This window comes from Macaca thibetana, chromosome 15 (assembly GCF_024542745.1).
Source record: "Macaca thibetana thibetana isolate TM-01 chromosome 15, ASM2454274v1, whole genome shotgun sequence".
Taxonomy (NCBI): Eukaryota; Metazoa; Chordata; class Mammalia; order Primates; family Cercopithecidae; genus Macaca; species Macaca thibetana.
In genome coordinates this window covers 42428713-42449790 of record NC_065592.1, presented here as the reverse complement: position 1 = coordinate 42449790, position 21078 = coordinate 42428713, and the positions used below count along the sequence as shown (strand labels likewise).

The 21078-nt window shown below is 37.7% G+C and overlaps 1 protein-coding gene across 2 annotated transcripts in view; it reads left to right on the top strand.

Moving 5' to 3' along the window:
• TDRD7 (tudor domain containing 7) overlaps nt 1-20554 on the top strand; it is an 81313-nt gene extending 60759 nt beyond the window's left edge. For both annotated transcript variants that reach the window (XM_050762070.1, XM_050762071.1), the window contains 6 exons: nt 881-967; nt 3948-4082; nt 6316-6426; nt 8345-8847; nt 12781-12941; nt 20094-20554. In XM_050762070.1, coding sequence (XP_050618027.1) covers nt 881-967; nt 3948-4082; nt 6316-6426; nt 8345-8847; nt 12781-12941; nt 20094-20314 — 1218 coding nt within the window. In that variant the 3' untranslated portion in view covers nt 20315-20554. The remainder of the gene's footprint in view (nt 1-880; nt 968-3947; nt 4083-6315; nt 6427-8344; nt 8848-12780; nt 12942-20093) is intronic.
• Nucleotides 20555-21078: the final 524 nt, after the last annotated feature.

Sequence of the window (21078 nt, the reverse complement as noted above, 5' to 3'; positions counted from 1 at the left end):
TATTTAACTGGCACTGACATACATATTTGTATTGATAACATTTCTTTGTTTTTAGAATTTGTTTAGAAAAATGTTTTCTTTAGAAAACATTTAATTTAGGGCCGGGCACAGTGGCTCAAGCCTGTAATCCCAGCACTTTGGGAGGCCGAGACGGGCGGATCACGAGGTCAGGAGATCGAGACCATCCTGGCTAACACGGTGAAACCCCATCTCTACTAAAAAATACAAAAAACTAGCCGGGCGAGGTGGCGGGCGCCTGTCGTCCCAGCTACTCGGGAGGCTGAGGCAGGAGAATGGCGTGAACCCGGGAGGCAGAGCTTGCAGTGAGCGGAGATCCAGCCACTGCCCTCCAGCCTGGGCGACAGAGCGAGACTCTGTCTCAAAAAAAAGAAAAAAAAAAAAAAAGAAAACATTTAATTTAGAAAACTGTTATCTTTGCATCTAAATGTGAAGAGATGAAAAGAATAAGCCTACAGACAGCTCGCACACCCTCCTCACTTTTCATCGATGCTGCTCTCCTTTTTGTCAGATTCAACACCTCTCTTCATGTGTAACTGATGGAGCCAGTACCTAAGTGAATCATAATGATCTTATGCTAATGTTTTTAGAAATGTTAACAATGCTGATTTATGAGCCATGTGCATGTAGGGAGAGTAAACTACTGATGTCAACAAATGTATGAGTAACAAGACAAAAGTTTTATAACCCTGTGTATTTGCTGCATCCATTGCAGCGTGCTTCCTGCAGGGAAAGGGCTCACAGGAAGTCTGATTACATGTCGGTTAAGTCTGCCAGTGCCACAGCAATCTGTTTTTCTAATGGTGTAGCAATATGCTCTTTGCTAAGAGTAATAAGAGTATCATGCATTTCTGTTTTGTAGCACATGACCTCCGAGTGCTTTGTTTCATTACCCTTCTGTGGGAAAATCTGCCTCTTCCATTGCAAAGGAAAATGGTTACGAGTAGAGGTAAAAATCAGTCACTTGGCTTTTTAATCTTAACTTATTGTGAAATATTTGAAATATACACATAGGTTTTTTTAAAAAATGGAATAAATACTCACAGACTCATCACCAGTTTATGAAATAAAACATGATCAGTATGGTTGAAGTTTCCTGGTCGAAGTTACGGTCAAAGAAAGTTTACATCTCCTTTCTTCTGCCTCCACCCCAGTTTCATTTGTTTTTTCTCATTCTTTCTTGTTTATATTCTTACTGTATTTGTACTTGTAGATACACACTTTTACTGTATATTTTTATATATAAATAGTGGAAATATATTAATGAATATGTGTATGGAATATAAAGGTAAATGAATAAATATAAATGAATAAATATTTTCAAACTTTATATAAGTAGAAGAGGTATTGGTCATGCTTTTTCATTCATTATGTTTGTGAGATTCATTCATGTTGATGTGTGCAGCTCTAGTTTATCTATTTTTACTGCTGTATGATTCAACACTATGAATATGCCAACATTATCACTCCATCTTCCTGATGATGGATATTTAGATCGTTCCTAATTTTTTGAACCTTCCTGTCCGTGTCTTCCAGGATACATACATAGGAATGGAGTTTCTAGGTATTGGGAATGCATATCTTCAGTTTTACTAGATCTTGCTTAATTGCTGTCCAAAGTTGCCCTTCCATTGAGAGTATATCCCTTTAAGAACTATGGCTTCATGGGGCAGTGTCAGATCCTCCCTCCCTCCTGCCTGGATCTAAGGCCATGTCTCCTGCCCAGGACTATTTTGGCTTTAATGTTCACATACTCTTCTATGTCTAGTCACTAACAATTGTCTTATTTTCTTGCAAGCTCAGTTATGAACTTGAAAGGCATTTTGTTATGGTTTATCCTGTGTTTCGGTATGTTTTTAAAAATGCAGGTTTTGGATTTTTGTGGTTGCTTTCCCTCCCTCTGTCTCTTTTCATCTAGTTTGAGGTGGCACACACCTGTAATACCAGCACTTTGGGAGGCCAAGGCAGGAGGATGACTTGATGTCAGGAGTTTGAAACCAGCCTGGGCACAATAGTGAGATACCATCTCTACAAAACCAAAGAGAAAAAAAAAAAAAAAACTGAAAAAAAAATTAAGAAAAAAATTGGCTTGATTTTTTTTTTCTTTTTTTCTTTTGATACAGAGGTTCTTAACCTAGATGCAAGGACCTCAACTTTCAGGGGGTCCCTCAACCCTCCTGGAATTGTATGCAAATTGTTTGTATGCTTGTATTATATATTTTGGGGGAAAAGTATGCATAATTTTGTAAGATTCTCAAATCAACCCCCAAAAGGTAAGAATCATTGCTTTATTGAATTTTTTAAATGCTACGCAGCAACATATTGATAACTTAAATTGAATTGATTTTTTTCATTATTTAAATAAAACTTGGTCATGTCTACTTTAATGAGAGTAGCAGTTTTGAAGTAATTATTGCTATTAATGTGAATGTATGTCAGAAGACTGAAATCTCGGGTCATATGACCAAGGGATATGTGCCTAGGTATAAGCTTCAAAAACATGACTCGTTGGAAAGATCATGGCATTCTTCAGATCTTAAAGTGTGATTTAGTTTAAAATATATAAGTGTATGCGTACCAACTTTTTAAACTTTTTATTTGGAAATAATTTTCCTTTTTTACAAGTTGCAAAAATAGCACAAAGAGGTCTCATTGGCCTTTTACCTTCTGCAAATGTTAACATCTATATAACCATTGCACAATTTTCAAAGCCAGGAAATTGACAATACAAAACCGTTAGTTAATCCACAGAACATACATTTCCCAAATTGTTCCACAAAGTCCTTTTTCTGCTCCAGCATCCAATCTGGATCCCACATTGTCTTTAGTTGTCATGCCTTCTTAGTATACTCCAGTCTGGCAGTTACTCAGCCTTTCTTTGCTGTTCCTGACTTTTTGAAGAATAGCATTATGTTGTATCTCTCAATTTGAGTATCTTCATGTTTAAATTTTGGTTATGCATTTTTGGCAAAAAGAAGCCTTCTTGGTGTATGTCCAAATACTTTAGATAAATATCTAGTATTATTTTTGTTACTATCAAATTGTATATTGTCTACCTTCAAGGTAGACAAAAGGTTTGAGTACTCATTCTCTTAGTGATGTGTGGAAAGTCAGGGAAGGAAAAATAATTAGTGAAAAGCAGATCCTATGTTTAATCATGTATTTATTCTTGATAGTTATACAAATAATTGCAAAGGTAATTATTGTTTTGACCCCAAAACAATAGTTTTTCCCTTATATTGTAATATTTTGGAGAACAGACTTTATCTTATAATCAGCAGTATATAATAATGTATCAAATCATTTTATAATCATGTCCTAGAATTGGAGAAATAATAAATATTAAATATTAAATAATAAATATACTTATTTTACAGTTTATTATCAGTTTGCTGATTATTACTGATTAACTAGGTGTTGAAAGCAATTCTACTCTAAAACAGTATTTAGTAGGCTGGGTGCAGTGGCTCACACCTGTAATCCCAGCACTTTGGGAGGCCAAGATGGGTGGATCTTTTGAGGTCAGGAGTTTGAGACCAGCCTGGCCAACATGGTGAAACCCCATCTCTACTAAAAAATACAAAAAAATTAGCTGGGTGGGTGGTGGGCACCTGTAATCCCAGCTACTCAGGAGGCGGAGGCAGGAGAATCACTTGAACCCAGGAGTCGGAGGTTGCAGCAAGCCAAGATTGCAGCACTGCACTCCAGCCTGGGCGGCAGAACAAGACTCCGTCTCAAAATAATAATAATAATAATAATAATAATAATAATAATAAGTGAATACATTTTAAATTAAGGGAAAATTTTAACATTGTTAAAACATTGTTGCTTTTAATATGCAGTTCAGGATTGTACAAAATGTAATTGCACAGAAGCATTTTGGTCTTTTGAATATGCTAATAAATTAGCCAACACTTATCTCATTTCAGATCACAAACGTTCACAGCAGCCGAGCTCTTGATGTTCAGTTCCTGGACTCTGGCACTGTGACATCTGTGAAAGTGTCAGAGCTCAGGGAAATTCCACCTCGGTTCCTACAAGAAATGATTGCAATACCACCTCAGGTACTATGTTACCAGCCTGGGAGATTTGCTGGAACAGATTTGGATGTGTTCATAATCTTATTGTAAGATGCCTTCTCAGTTTTGATCTCATTAATTTTTAAGAAAATTGGAAATTGTCCAAATGTAGTTGTCTACTAGTTTTCAGAAGTAAAACGTGGCTGACTTAGACAAGACCAGTCATATTTACAGACTGTTGTTTGAGAAATGTTTGTTTTCAAGAACATCTAGTCATTAAGCTGTATTGTCCAGTTACAGGTTCCATTTTGATAATTAGATGCCAGTGCTGACTTATATACAGTTCCAGAATATTGTGTATAAATGTTTATTTTTAGAGTTTTTAGTTTGGGTAACCATTTTCTTTGGAAATCTGTTTAGACATAATCATTTTCTTAGTGACTTCCCCACCATACATTTTAATTAAAAGATTAACTTCAGTCAATCCTTTCTTTATTCGTGAACGTTCAGATGATAAGGATTTTGAATATTTTGAAGTTTTTAGAACTACTCACTACCTTTAAGAGAAGTAGAGGGTTTTGTGCACAAATTAATATCTTTTAAAAAATAAAACTATTCAGTATTCTACAACTTCAAGATGCCCATTTACTAATATTTTCAAGAAGACATCTTCTGCCATCAAACTCAGTGAATAAAACATTGTCCATAATTAGCATGGCTTTTGACATGTCTCTCCCTCCCATCACCATTGCTTTTTCTAGCCGTGACTATTACAGAGAAGCTTTTTTCAAAATCATTTTTACTGTCCATTACTCAGCCATAGTTCTGGAAATTGATAGGCCTTTAAGTGCTACTCTGACTTAATAATACCTCTTGTTGGAACAGCCATGCAGGGCCAGCCTTACCTGGAAAAGATCCCCTGGGCTGGAGGGCAGTTGGGAATCTGCCCCACCACTGCGACTGTCTGAAAGTCCGCAACAGTACCACCTGTATGCTACGGCATTAGCAATCACTAAACTTTTTTTTCATAACCTTATCTAGGTTTATTATTTGACAAATATGAAGACTGTTGATTGGGAGAACCTTAAAAACTAGCTAGCCCAAGCCTCTGGCTCACAGCATCTCTCCAAGAGTCTAAATCAGAGTACCAGACCAATGGACTGTCAGCCAAAGCCAACCCTTAAATATGGAGTTTTGGCTCTTGGCTCTTACAGTATTTTAAAAATGTGAATTGGTTGCCAGCATTTTAAAATTAGAAAATTTCACACAAAAAATCCTGCTTCTAGCTTCTCTCTTGACAAATTGGAAAATCTGACTCTGCTGAGCACTCTTCTTGTGGGGCAGTGCTCCTAAGGAGCTTGGGGCCTTCTCTGCTGGCCCCATTGGGCCTGCCTCACTCGTCGTTGCCTGCCCAGCCCCTGCAGATATTCAAGTGTGCTGTCTCTGCTCTGAGTGACCTCTTCTCCAACAAGAAAGGTACCACATCCAGCCAGCAGAGCGAGAGACTTAGAGCTCCTGAGGGAGGAAAGCAGGAAGACAGGAAGGGGCTCAGGGAGGAAAAGGAATCCTGGAACTGAGTTTCATCGCCTTCACAAAATTGCTTCCATTGATTCAAGGGTTTGCTTGAAGCTGAAGGAAATCCCTGAGGTCACTTTTTAGCCTCTGCTGTAGCCATTCTACAGATGCTTGTATAATGACAGTAGGAGCTAAAAAACACTGGGGAAAATGAGGCTTTTAGGGACCTGTGGATTTCAGTTTTTCTCACCCTCCTTAATTCTCATTACAGCCTCCTTCAAAGGGCAAACAAATGTGCCTGGTATCCACGAGGTACTCAGGAAGTGCTGAATGAAGCAGCAGGAGTCAGATTTCCTCCAAATGACGGGTTTTTTTGTTTTTTTTTAAGTTGAGGTAGAGGGTAGACCTTGATAAAAGTTCCAACCCTGTCTTTGCGACTTTGGTATCTTATGCAGTCTTTCTGAGTCCATTTCCCCAGCTGTGAAATGGGGCTGCACCACCTGTCATGCAGAAGTATTGTATGGTGGGAAGTATATGGAGTGCTGGGGGTAAGCCCTGGCTCATAAAGGAGTAAAGACAATAGTAATATAAATAGAGTTGGGAACATAGCAGATGCTCAAACCAAGAGCTGTAATTGTCATTATTAGCTGTTGTTGCTTGCTATCTTGGTAACATTTGATTTGTAGGAAAATAATATTAACATTACTCATAACTAGATATTTTAACATGGTGTATTTACTTTTCCATCATATTTTCTTTTCAGGCCATTAAGTGCTGTTTAGCAGATCTTCCACAATCTATTGGCATGTGGACACCAGATGCAGTGCTTTGGTTAAGAGATTCTGTTTTGAATTGCTCGGACTGTAGCATTAAGGTTAGTTATCTTATTGGGCCTGATACATTTAGAAAGGGAGCTGGCAGCTGTCAGGGCTCGTTTAGTTTTTGTGAAGGAATTTTATCTCACTGTAAAATGGATGCTTCCACATCCAACACATTTTTTATATTCAGGAAATTGGCTACAAGTGTAGCTGTAAGATATTTTATGGCTTAATTCTTTTTTATTTAAGAAGTTATCCTATGTCTCCAGTATTATTTTTAAACCCTTCTTATAGTTTTTCCCATTATTAATGTAGAAGAGATGGTTCTCCATTTCTATTTTGCTTCATGATAAGGAATTAAGTCCCCAACAGGGGACCACAGATCTCTTGATGAATGTTTCTAAAGATCATTTAAATAAGTCCTCTATTTCTTTTTTATTCATAAAGTAGCATAGATTATAAACAAATCATTTGTTTATGATTGTGGTTTTTAGCCTCTTTTTCCTAAAGTTTATTTAATCTGCTGTACTTATTTCACTAGCTCTTGTTTCTTTTTCTGTACTTTTGCATCTTTAAATCAAAAACATTGCTCATATATCCAAGAATACAAATTTAAGAAGATAATTTTTCTCTGTTAACTGATGAAAATTATATGACTGTTGTATATAAACATTTAAAATGAAATGTCCTTGAAAAATATCTTCATGAAGACCTCTAAATTATTCTAGCTAGCACTGATTTTTCTGTCTTTGTATTCTTCTGGGGTTTATAGTGTACAATTACATGCTTAATTATATACTATTTCATATTCTTCAATTGTCACATGATAACACTGTTTTCTCAGCTACTCTTTAAGCTCCTAAAGCCAGAATATTGGATGGTTACTCAATAAAAATACTTTTTGTTAATTTTTAAAACTGTACTTCTGTATTGTAAATATCAAAATGAATTTGCAGTCAGTATTTGATTAGTACTTCAGAGGATGAATGTAATAGAGGCATCTTGTTGGGGGGAAAAAAAAAACATTTAAAGTAAATTACTGTAGATGGGTTGCCTTGCTGTTATCTCCCTCTCTTCAAGCCTGTGTACCTGCCTTTCATTTCTAGCCCTATTTGGTAAAAGATAGATGTGGCTAGTATCTTATTTTTATCATTACTAAGATAAACCAGAGTTGCTGATGAGAATAGCCAACAGTTACCTAGCTCCCTGGGACATACAGCAGTACAATCCCAATTATTAATGTATGGTATTTCCATACAAACACACCTCTGGCCGAAAGAGCAAAGTTGGTTAGGTAGTCAGAAGGTCTCCTGGACAAAAAGTGTAAAACTGATTTTGACCCGTTCTGTGGAACTTGCTTCCTCTTTTTCTCCCCAGGTCCATCTCCTCCCATGTAATTGGAGATGGGGAAGGGTGTGAGAACATATACTAGGACCAGACAAGGAATCTGATAGAGGGGTGCTTAAAGATGTGGTGGATGTCAGAGCTTTCTCCTTCCTTTCCCAGTCTTGAGGACACACCAGCCTTAAGCAGAATGCTTATGAATCATTTTGCCATCATTGTGATTGTTTTTTATTATTGATGCTGGGTGATGAGTACGTGGGGGGTGGGGGTTCGTCATACTTATAATTTCTACTTTAAGTATTTTGAAATGTCATTAAACTATTTTAATCATGATACATAGAATCCCTTCCTCTCAATGATAATGACCTGTAGCAAGTTATAAAGTTTTCTCAGACTTTTTAAAGATTAGTAAATTTTTTATTTCCATAAGGCTGCACTGTTTCCTAGACTATTTTGACTTCAGAGCCCATTCATTGCCAAGCTGTGATCATTTATCTTTCCTTAAATAAAATGGATTTTAGCAAGGTGTTTGGCAAAATACTGTGTTTTAATGATTACGGTTACTATAACTGCCTCTCAAAATTTAATGTGAACTTGTATTTCTAATACTGTTTTTTGTGTTTTCCAAAGGTTACAAAAGTGGATGAAACCAGAGGGATCGCACATGTTTATTTATTTACCCCTAAGAACTTCCCTGATCCTCATCGCAGTATTAATCGCCAGATTACAAATGCAGACTTGTGGAAGCATCAGAAGGATGTGTTTTTGAGTGCCATATCCAGTGGAGCTGGCTCTCCCGACAGCAAAAATGGCAACATGCCCATGTTGGGCAACACTGGAGAGAATTTCAGAAAGAACCTAACAGATGTCATCAAAAAGTCCATGGTGGACCACACGAGCTCTTTCTCCACAGAGGAACTGCCACCTCCTGTCCACTTATCAAAGCCAGGGGAACACATGGATGTGTATGTGCCTGTGGCCTGTCATCCAGGCTACTTTGTCATCCAGCCTTGGCAGGAGATACATAAGTTGGAAGTTCTGATGGAAGAGATGATTCTATATTACAGTGTGTCTGAAGAGCGCCACATAGCAGTGGAGAAAGACCAAGTGTATGCTGCAAAAGTGGAAAATAAGTAGGTCCTTGGACAAAGCATTTTATTCTACTCCTAAGAAGAATGTGTAAAATGATGCCAGAGTCTTAATCTAGTCAGGGGGACTTTGAACTGTACTAATGGGAATTTTGAATGTCAAACAAACCCAGTAATTTTCGCGATTTTCTAGTATTTAAAATGATGTCACTTATCAAAAAATCTATTGGCCATATTCCTGTTAAAACCCAATTATATATCTAAAATGAATGTTTAAATGTTTTTCTATTTTTCTATTAGAAAAATATTTTTATTCGGAAAATAACCAGGTTTTTTTCATTTAATGACTTTTTATTTTAAAAATAAAAATATTGTGGAAAATTTTTAAAATATAAAAAAGCATAAGAAATTAAAATCAACCACCCACACATAACACTTGTTAAACTACTTATGTATTTCCTCTAATTTTATATGTGCATATTTATATAGTTGGTATATTATTAGTATATATAATTTTGTACCTGCTTTTTTCACCTAACATTATGTTGTAAACATTTTTCCATGTGATAAAATTTCTTCAGGAACCTTTATAATGGCTATTTTAATTATGATATGCAGAATTCCCTTCTCCCAATGAAATCATAATTTACTTACCGTTCTATTTTGTTATGTAAGGTTTTTTCCTTATATTTTTCACTATTATAAATAATAGTGAATGTAAATCTTTGCATTTCTGATTATTTATTTATGGGATAGATTCCTAGAAGAAAAATCACTTGTTGGAAGATGGCAAGACTCTTGCTTTATGTTGTCAGCTGCATCCTGGCATCTGTGCCATCTTTCATAAGGAGCAACAATGCTTATTTCACTACTGTTTGGCCTTGGGGCTTTGAGAACATACTTTCTCTTACATTTCTTTAGCAGTTCACTCTTTTTTCTAATATTTTCACATTTGGGTCCACAACCCTGCTCCCCAAAGCCCTGCAGGATGTGCTGGTTTCCTCCACATGAAGCCCAGACACCCCACTCTCCACTCTCCACTCAGGCCATGAAGCCCTGGGAAATGGCACAATGCCCATCCTCTTCCTTTGCCAGCTTGCTTAGGAGAAATGAACAAGCTTATTTGTTGATGCTGAACACAAAGAACAGTCACCCCTCCCCAACACACACACACACACACACCCCCAAAACTCTGTTTAAAAGGTCAAACTGCTTTTTTTATATGAAATGTTTTAATTCTTTAAGATAGCAAACATAGGCATGTATAAAGTTTTGTCATTTTCATGGAAGAAAAAAACTAATTTTTAACTCTCAAAGTGAAGAGTATAATAGCTCTCATTTTGAAAAACATACCACTTTTATGTCATAAGCTTTTCTTCTTTAAAAAGCCATTTCTACTGTTGTGTTATTTATGACCACAAACATAAATAGGTTTAATTCAGTTTGTGTAGGTTTGCCTCAATCAGAACTCTTTGTAAGATAATTCAATCACAGTTAAAAACCAAACTAATGTTCATCATTTACTGGGGGTGCAGATTAATGATGATTACAGGTGAGGAGATCCTCCTTGGAGGAAAGGGGTTGGGTAGGAAGGAGAACACATCAACTGGATGGGCCCTCACAATCCCCACTCTGCCCTCCATGTCTTTGAACCATTCTGCCCCAGGACTCTTGGATTTTAGTTAATTTGCCCCAGATAATCCAGGGATGTTTTGTATATAAAAACAGATCATCTGATTTTTTAAAAAAAATTCATGAACTGAATCAGTATAAAATGTTTAGAGCTTCTGTTTTTCTTAAGACTCAGGACTATTTACTAAACCTTGTTCCCAACTATGGTAAGTTAAGACTGAGGAATTTTAGATATATATTTTTATTATAGCGGTTTCCAAATCTATCTCAGCATAAGAACAACTTGGAAAACCTATTAAAAATGCAGATTCTTCTTCCTTACCCCAGGCATTCTGAATCAGAATCTCTGCAGGTGGAGCTCCAGAATCTGTTTTTAACAAATTCCAGGTGATGCTGGTACTGAAATTTAGTAAACTAGTCAAAACTGAAGTCTTCACTTACGCCATTAGTTTTGAAAGTTGAAAACTAAATAGAAACACAACACATCAGTTTGCTGGTGACTCTCTCTTCACTGCTCTATACCACTTATTTATAGACTAAAAACACAGACCACCACCAATTTGCCCTGTACAATATTAAGATGATGCTATTGGTGGAAACCAAGTGTTTTTACCTCCTTTTGTGCTTACACAAATTAGCAACCTATACCAAAAGTGTTTCCACATGTGAAAATTTCTCTTCGGTTTGATCTCAAGTTCTTATTTATAGTACCTTGTCTTCATTTTAATAATAATGATGATAACTACCATTTGCCAAGTGCCTATTATTAGCCAAGTAATGTCCCAGGCACTTTCCATATATTATTTCTGTAAGTGAGTTTACATTAAATATTAAACATGAGATGATCGAGGCTCAGAGCTTAAATAAAGAGCCAAGGTGACACAACTAGAAAATGGCCCAGATGGGACTCTAATTCAGGTCTGTTTGGCCCCCAAAACTCATGTACATATTATGTATCCTTTCTGTGTCCCAATTGTCTCTGGGACCCATGGAGTATTGCTTGCTGCACTTTGAGCCTGTCTGAAAGTTTCTGGAGTTCCCTCAGAAGCCCCCAGTCACAGTGTTGAAAGCTGACCTTTTTGTTTTGGGGCTTCTCTGTAGTTCATCCTATAGCAGCTGCATGGATTTCCTATACTAGGGGTTTACACGCTGGAGAAAAAGTCCATTCCAGCCAACCCCAGTCCAGAAGTGTGTTGTGGTACAGGGCTTGCTGTTCTGGTGGGCTTCTGGCTTATGGTTAGTAAACCTGTTCCAGAGAATGACTGACCATGCCACCTCAACTAGAGGCCAATTTACACCATTTAGCAGCAGAGACCACCTCCACAGACACTTTCTTTTAGCTGTTAGGAACAATCTTCCTTTCCTTCATGTAGTAATGCTTTTTAATCATGTATTTGAGACTATAGGACTTTAAAATGATCTTTCATCTATTAACCTTGAAGTCTAGGGTTTTTCTCATTTTAATGATGTTGATGTAGGTAGGACTTTAAAATGATCTTTCATATATTAACCTTGAAGTCTGGGTTTTTCTCATTTTAATGATGTTGATGTAGTTTCAGCAGGGTTAAGTAGATTCCTGTGGATTTCCTTCTGGTGCCTTGAGCTCCAGATCTGAAGCCATACTCCACTTCCTTCATACTCCTCTACCTTTTCCAGGTTCTTTATTTTAGGTGGTGGGTTGAATCCTGTGTTATGTTCTTTTTTTAATGTCCTTACTTGTCATAATTAAAATTGCAAACTTTTTTTGTCCAAAACCTATTTGATTTGTCCCCAGCCTGCCTTCCTAGTCTGACTTCTTTTCTATTCTTCCATGCATTCCACTCTCTAACTATACTGGAAGGTTTGCTCTGCTCCAAAACACCATGCCCTCTCCAGTCCTCTGTGCTTTTCTTCTCAAGCATTTCTTCATCCCCAGCTGGTCCTGCTTGCCTCTCTCTTTCCATCTTCCAAGCATGTACCATATCCAAACATGTGGCCATCTTCTGTCCACCCTCCTTCAGTGAAGGGATCCCCTGGCTTTGTCCTGGTCATCCTCCATGGCGTTTGTTTCATTCTACTTAGTGATGGTTGGCAGTTCATGTGTCTGTTTCCTTCACTAACTCCATGAGGCCCGTAAAAGTCTCTTGAATGAGCAAATTCTATCAAATAAGACAGTGGCAAAGCAGAAAATAGTAAGCTTTGGAAAAAGGAGCAGGAAATGCTTTTAAAACTTTTTTGACAATATAGTTTTAAATTTTGATAAACATAATTTGCATTAATTTTTCTTTTTATAAAATATTTCTTGCCCTTAAAGCAGGTATTGAGTTTATGTGTTTTCTCTTCCTTTTTAATCTAATGTATATCTAGGTGGCACAGGGTGCTTTTAAAAGGAATCCTGACCAATGGACTGGTGTCTGTGTATGAGCTGGATTATGGCAAACACGAATTAGTCAATATAAGAAAAGTACAGCCCCTAGTGGACATGTTCCGAAAGCTGCCCTTCCAAGCAGTCACAGCTCAACTTGCAGGTAATTTCTGTGGAATCTGAACTCATGCTACAACAATACAATATTGTCATTTTGTCCTGGGTACTTAGCATGTACTGAATCATTGGCCTCTTGAGTTTAGATATGTTGGGTTTTTGTTTTTTTGTACTAATAATATTGCAACCATAATGGAGATAATTTTAATGATCTCTTACAGTCATGCTCTATCATTATATCTGCTGTTTCTCTTTTCCCTACTCCTTCAGTCTCTGGTTTCAAGCATGAGTGTATTTCTAAAGCTGTAATCTTAGTACAGGTATAATACTGCATTCTGCTTTTCTTCATCTAGTATTGTTTTCTAATGACTTTCTGGGTGGTTTTATGGTTTTCCTACTTATTTTTAATGCATGCAAAAATTCTATTTAATCAATACTTCCCTTTTGATGAACATTTTTAGTGTACTGTCAAGAAAAACCCTGCATCTTTATACTAGCTAATATGAACCAAAAAACAATGGAAACAACCTATTATAATAACCAATAGGAGGATCATACTTTATTATTATTGCATAAATTATAATACATGATAGAGTATTATGCAATCTTAAAACATTCGTGAGTCATGGAATATATGACCATTTTCATGACCAAGTGAGTTTCCAGTTTGCAGCACAACTAATAGCATACAAGTGAGCAATTTCACCACATTCACATCAGCCTCTTGATTATCATTAAAATGTGAGTAACCAATTTCACAGGCATACAATGACACCTCTTTGTAATGTGGTCTAATGAGACTTCCCTTTTACCTTTTGGGAAAGCAGTGCAACTGTTGATGGCTCCCCTGTGAGCACCCTACCATTATGTAGCATGAGCAGCTGGATGAAGCTCAGCCCAGAGGCCTGTAGCATTAGCAGAGGGTTTTGAGGCCCAAATTGCTGAGGGGTGCCTCCCTGATACCTTTGCTGCTGCTCACAGTCCTCAGCACCTTGCCCCATCTGTGGAACACAGTGACCGAAGTGATGTGATGTCAGCAGTGAAAGAAATTGTATATATAGGTTCTTCTTTTACTTATTGACCAGCTTTTATTGGAAGGCTATATATTGCCTTATTTTGAAATATTTGCCAGCTTCTCTGTGTCTTCCTACTAGAATTCAAAGGAAATGTCCATGGCAATTGGATATAAAGAAAAAATAACACTTTCATGTAGCATGACCACCAGTTAGTCTGCTTTAGACTCAAACCTTCTTCAGATTTAATGTGTTTTTTTTTTTTCATTTTCACTTTCTAATGTTCAGGTTTTCCTAACAACACGTTTTGTTAAACATGACAGTTATACTCCCCAGAGAAGGCTTCTCTGTGAAGAATGAGTGCATGGCACCATCATCCCCATCACCAGCATTGTGGCTAAGAGTTATTGGTGCTTATGGTGTGCTAAGCGACCTACCAGTCACTTTAGAGCTTTCTTCCTGTTTAATATATGCATTTGGTGCTACAGATTTCCCTCTAAGTACGACTTTGACTGCATCCCACAAATTTTGATGTGCTATATTTTCATTTAGCTCAAAATACTTTTTAATTTGTCTTGAAATGTATCCTTTGACTCATGTGTTATTTAGAATTGTGCTTAATCTCTAAGTATTTGGGGATTTTCCAGCTATCTTTCTGTTACTGATTTCTAATTTAATTCCATTGTGATCTAAGAGAAAACATTGTATTATTTTTAAATTGTTAATGTGTGTTTTATTTACCAAAATGTGGTTTGTCTTGGTGAATGTTGCATGTGAGCTTGAGAAGAATGTATAATCTGCTGGTTTTGGATGAAGTAGTCTATGGATGTTAATTACATCCAGTTGACTTATGATGCTGTTGAGTTCAACTATGTCCTTACTTACTTTTATGCCTTCTGGATCTGTCCATTTCTGATAAAGGGGTTTTAAAATCTCTACCTATGAGAGTAGATTCTTTCATTTCTCCTTGCAGATCTATCTGTTTTTACCTCATGTATTTTGATGCTTTGTTGTTAGGTGCATGTACATTAAGGATTGGTATGTCTTCTTGGAGAATTGACCCCTCTACTGTTATGTAATGCCCCTCTTTATCCCTGATAACTTTTCTTGCCTGAAATGTGCTCTGCCTGAAAGGAATATACCTACTCCTGCTTTCTTTCAATTAGTGTTAACGTGGTATATCTTTCTCCATCCCTTTACTTTTACTCTATATGTGTCTTTGTAGTTAAAGTAGTCTTCTTGTAGATAATATGTAGTTGGTTCTTATTTTTTTATTACTCTGACAGTCTCTGTCTTTTAATTGGTATATTTAAACTATTGACATTTAAAGTGATTATTATTATAGTAGGATTAACATTTACCATATTTGTTACTGTTTTCTATTTGTTTTCCTTGTTCTTTGCTTATTTTTGTCTTCTACACTTTTTCTGCTTTTTGTGATTTTAATTGAGAATTTTAAGTAATGCCACTTTCTCTCCTTTATTAGGATATCAATTATACCTCTATTTTTTCCTTGTCTTAGTGGGTGCGCTAGAGTTTGCTATATACAGTTAGAACTAATCCAAGTCCACTTTCATGTGACATTACAGTGTTTCATAGACAGTGCAAGTACTGAGTACTGTATAATAACAAAATAATCTTAATTCCTTCCTCCAGGCTCCCGTATCATTGCAGTCATTTACTTCACTTACATATAAGCACATATGCACACACATGCACGCACACACACACACACGCATACAGAACCAAATACATTTTTGCTATTATTTTGAATAAACCCTATCTAATAGGTGAATTAAGAAAAAGAAATTTAAAAGTTTTACTTTACCTTCACTTACTCATTCTCTGATTTTCTTTGTGTCAATCTAAATTTCTGACCTATATTATTTTCCTTTGCTGAAGAACTTCTTTAATATTTCTTCCAAGGCAGGTCTGCTGGCAACAAATTCTCCCAATTTTTGTTTGTCTGAGAGTCTATATTTCTCCTTTACTTTTGAAGGATAATTTCATAAGGTACAGAACTCTAGCTGGTAGGTTTTTTCCTTTCAACACTCTAGTCTCTTCTTGCTGTATAATTTCTGAGAAGTCAGATGCTTCTCTAAGAAGTCAGAACAAAGATAAGACTCTTTGTTCTTCTATGGATAAGGTCGTTTTTTTACTTCTGGCCTCTTTCAAGATTTTTGTTTATCTTTGATTTTCTAAAGTTTGAATGTGATATGCCTAGATATATTTTGGGTGGGGGCATTTATCTTTGCTTGGTGTTCTCTGAGCTTCCTGGATCTATGATTTAGTGTGTGACATTAATTTGGAGAAATTCTCAGTCACTATTGTTTCAAATGTTTCTGTTCCTTTCCCTCCTTCTGAAATTCTCATTATGCATTTGTTACACCTTTGATAGATCTTAGATTTTTGTTCTATTTTTTTTCAGTCTTTTTTCTCTTTGCTTTTCAGTTTTGAAAGTTTCTATTGTCATATCCTTGAACTCAGAGATCTTCCCTCAGCCAAGTCCAATCTACTAAGAAGCCCAAGACATTCTTATTTTCTTTTATAGTGTTTCTGACCTCTAGCATTTCTTTTTGGGTTTGTTTGTTTGTTTGTTTGTTTGTTTGAGACAGAGTCTCGCTCTGTCACCCACACTAGAGTGCAGTGGCACAATCTTGGCTCACTGCAACCTCCGCCTCCCAAGTTCAAGCAATTCTTCTGCCTCAGCCTCCTGAGCAGCTGGGACTATAGGCGCGCGCCACCACACCCGGCTAATTTTTGTATTTTTGGTGGAGACAGGCTTTTCACCATGTTGACGAGACTGTTCTCGAACTCCTGACCTCGTGATCCGCCCACTTTGGTGATCCTCCTGCCTTGGCCTCCTAAAGTGCTGGGATTACAGGTGTGAGCCACCACACCCAGCCCACATTTCTTTTTTATTGTTTCTTAGAATTTCTATCTTTCTGCTTCCCTTTTCCATCTGTTCTTAAATTTTGTCTGCTTTTCCATTAACACTGGTACATATTAATCATAGTTGTTTTAAATTCCTGGTCTGATTATTTCCAGCATTCCTGCCATATCTGACTCTGACTCTGATGCTTGCTCAGTCTCTTCAAACTGTGTTTTTTCCCTTCCATATCACTTGTAGTTCTTTGTTGAAAGGTGGACATGATACATTGGGTAAAAGGAAATCTGGGTAAATAAGACTTTTGTAATGTAGCAGCAGTAATGTGTGTCTAGGGTGTGAGGAATGTTCTGTCGTCCTGTGATTAGGTCTCAGTCTTTTGTTGAGCCTGTGCCCCTGGACTGGGAACTTCACCACTTCTCCTCAGGGTTTTTCCCCCCAGCTTAGGTGGAGCAGGATGGCTAGAGGGGAGTGGAGTTGGGTATTTCCCTTCCCCCAGGAAGGTTAAGCTCTATAAAACTCTGGCAGGTCAGGCTCTGGTAAAATAGTTTCTTCTGAGGACAGGGCTTGTTAAGAAAAACAGAAAAGCTCTGGTGTATTTCAAAATGTTCCTTTTCTCCTCCCCCAACTGGAAGCATGAGGTGATTTTTCTCTGATATTCACTGTGAGTACCAGGTAGTGCTTCTGGAGGTAAAACTCTCAAAAGTGTGGGAGTCAGAGCCCTATAACTGGGTTCCCCAGGAGTTTTTAACTCTCAGACTTATTTACATGTACCCCCAGCAATTTGTCAATTACAGTTTAGGTTTCCTTCCTCCGGCTTCCAGGCGTCTGCTTATTGGTTTCTGCTGTAGTATGCTTTGATGCTCAGTATCTTCCTGTCTGTCTCTCTGGTTTTGGGGACAGTGAATTGCCTTGTGACCTTCCTTCTCTGATGGACCTAGCAATAGTTGTTGATATTCTGTTTGTTCAGCTTTTTGTTTCTTGTAAAGAGGCAGTAGCAACTTCTAAGCTTTTACATGCCAGATCGTTAGGCAGGAGTTCTACCAACTGCTTTATTTCATTGAATTCTCCCCATGCTGGGAGGCTTAAGTACTGTTACTGTAACTATCATACACATCAGGGAACAGCAGCTTAGTGAAGTTAAATATCTTGTCCAAGATCCCACAGCCTTAAACTCAGCACTCTGCCCCTTCAGTGTGTGCCTTTCTTCACTGTATACTTCCTTCTCCATGAAAAGTGTGATTTTTGAAGTCAAAAGGCCGAGATTCAAGTCATTTAACTTCTAAACCTACCCCATGATTATTTATAAAATTACCAGTAAATCCTTATCCTGCCTGTGTGACTGAACTAATACGTGGATCAGATGAAAAAGTGAATATGAAATTGCCTTGTGAACTAAAACACATAGTCCAAATGCATGAAAGTTTCTTTGTCTACTTACATCTGAAACAGCGTTGCTGTTGGGTCCCATCCATGTCCTCAATTCCTTTTCTAGGCTCACCTCTGCCAAGCCTTCTTTCTTCCTAGTGACTTGCTCCTAAGTCACAAAGTCTTCCTGGGCATAACATTATCCATTTTGAAGGGAGGACCTCCATTTTGTAATTAATTGAAATCATATGTACCAGAACTATTAAACTATGTGTGGTAAAGAGTATCTCTCTCTTGGGCCAACATAGGCATCCACTAGAGAGAAGTGACGTAGACTAGAAGTTTCATGGAAGTCACCGGTCGTGACATGGCCATTGGAGTCATCACTTTGGTAGACTTGGTTCACACCTAGCCAAGCCCTTTGACATATTTAGGAATATCTCTAGATGCAAAGGAGCTCTGTGGAATCTTAAGTGGAACCCATGGGAATGTCCTGAGTGTTTAAATTGGAATGCTTTAAGGATTCTCCAGGGACCTTGGGATTACCCCTGACCCGCTTACAAATGGGAGCACTGGATGCCCACCCTCTCAAGGTTCCCAGTGAGCTGTTGCTTCATTACATCTGGCCTTGACATGGGCATTCTTTGCATCAGTGCACCATGGTTGTGCATAAAATTTTCTGAATCCTAAAAGGGAGCCATACTGTGGAATCATCTATTACCTTACCAATGGGTTACTTTTTTCTTTTTAAATAACATGGCTCAAAGATTGTCAGGGCTGCTGCAGATAAAATGAAATTTCTAGGCTTCTCTTGTGGGAGATTAATAATCAAAGAATTTAGCCCATTTGCTATATAGATAGCAAGTCTTACAAAATTATGTCTGAAACTTCCATACCTTCATTACTTTGGGGCATAATTTACAGTTTATGTAATCCAGTATATGTGGACTTAATTTTAATTGTGTTTCTTGAAATATATATACTTTTTTTTTTTTTTGAGACAGAGTCTCACTTTGTCACCCAGGCTGGAGTGCAGTGACACAATCACGGCTCACTGCAGCCCTGACCTCCCAGGCTCAAGCGATCCTCCTCCCTTAGCCTCCTGAGTGGCTGGGACTATAGGCACAGGCCATCACACGTGGCTAACTTTTGTATTTTTTGTAGAGACAGGACTGGGGCTATGTTGCTCAGGCTGGTCTTGAACTCCTGAGCTCAAGATATCTACCCGCCTTGGCTTCCCAAAGTGCTGGGATTACAGGTATGAGCCACTGTGCCTGGCCAATATATACTTTCTTGTCCCAACTTTGTTTTAAAATCTAATTTAGAATTCTCTAACTTGATTTCTCATGATCTGATCCAACCAGGTTCTTTTATCGTAGGTGAGGCCTGAGAGATCAGCTGATTTGCCCAAGACCACACCACCCGATAGAGGAAGAGCTGGGAATAGTAACTGAGTCTCTTGACTTTCAGTTCCCACGATGCTGTGTATAATTTTAAATAACTATACTGTAAATGAATTATACAATAATTCTTTTTTCTTTTTTACGATACTTGGTCCATCAGAAAAAAAATTTTAATGAGAGAAATGTCATTTAATATGATACATTTTATTCTGTTATTAGTTTAAATATGTATATACTTTATGTATGGGGGTTGTGCAGTAGTCATTATTACCTCATTTTATAATACAATGTTAAGTCTCAAATGAAACTTGTTTTTTAGTTAAAGGTTTCCAGAGTGACTCCATTCAGAGTAGAAAAACTATAAGCTGGAGTGGTTTAAGATCGTTCAGTAACCATTTTTCAGTTGAGGCAAGTCTAACCTGGGATGCTTAAGCTACTTTGGATTGACTAAATAATTTTCCATCATAATGGATCAAAGAAAAGCTCCTTTGACTCCTCACTGCCCCCTCTTGCTGTCTTCCTCCTAGGAGTGAAGTGCAACCAGTGGTCTGAGGAGGCTTCAATGGTGTTTCGAAATCATGTGGAGAAGAAACCTCTGGTGGCACTGGTGCAGACAGTCATTGAAAATGCTAACCCTTGGGACCGGAAAGTAGTGGTCTATTTAGTGGACACATCGTTGCCAGACACCGATATCTGGATTCATGATTTTATGTCAGAGTATCTGATAGAGCTTTCAAAAGTTAATTAATGACTGCTTCTGAAACCTTGACAACTAATTCAAATTTTTTAGCAATAACAAAATGTAGTAGGCTTAAAAAAAATCTTATCTCTGCTACATGGCTCTGACTGCTGTGGGGGATTGGAAAGAATTGCTTATGTTTGATGAAAGATATTTACAAGTTTCGTTTTAACAGAGTTGACTTTTCGAAGAAAATTGTACTTGAATTATTACTATAATATTAGAATAAAAATGTTTATCAATATAAAAGCTGACTACCTTGTAATTTCTAGGCTTAATGATCTTAAGATGAAAGCCTCCGTTTCATGTTGTCTTCCTTGCAGAGCTGGGTTCTTCTCCAGTTAAGCTGAGACTATTGTGACTGAACTCTACCCTGATGTAGTAGTGTATCTCAAAGCAAGTGATCCCCAAAGCATGTGAGGACTTACCCTGAGTCTTAACACATCAGCATTTCTAGAGGAGCAGCCCAGGCAAACCAGCGTGACCCTCAGCCTGAATCCTGAGTGGCTTCTCTTCTCGTTGCCCACAGAGTCCGGCTAGGACCCAGGCTTTCCACAGTCCTCCTACCCAACCTCCTTATCTACCACTCCCTGCCACACTGTACCTTCATTTGGTCACTGAACTCCTGCTCATTCCATTCTGTCAACCTGCATCTCATTCTCCTCCCATCATTTTTGCTTGTCAGTGTCCTGCCTGACCTCCTGGGCCAACCATAAAGCTTTTTCTGGTGCCCCTTTCTACTCCATCGTACTTTGATCATGCCTTTCTTGGTG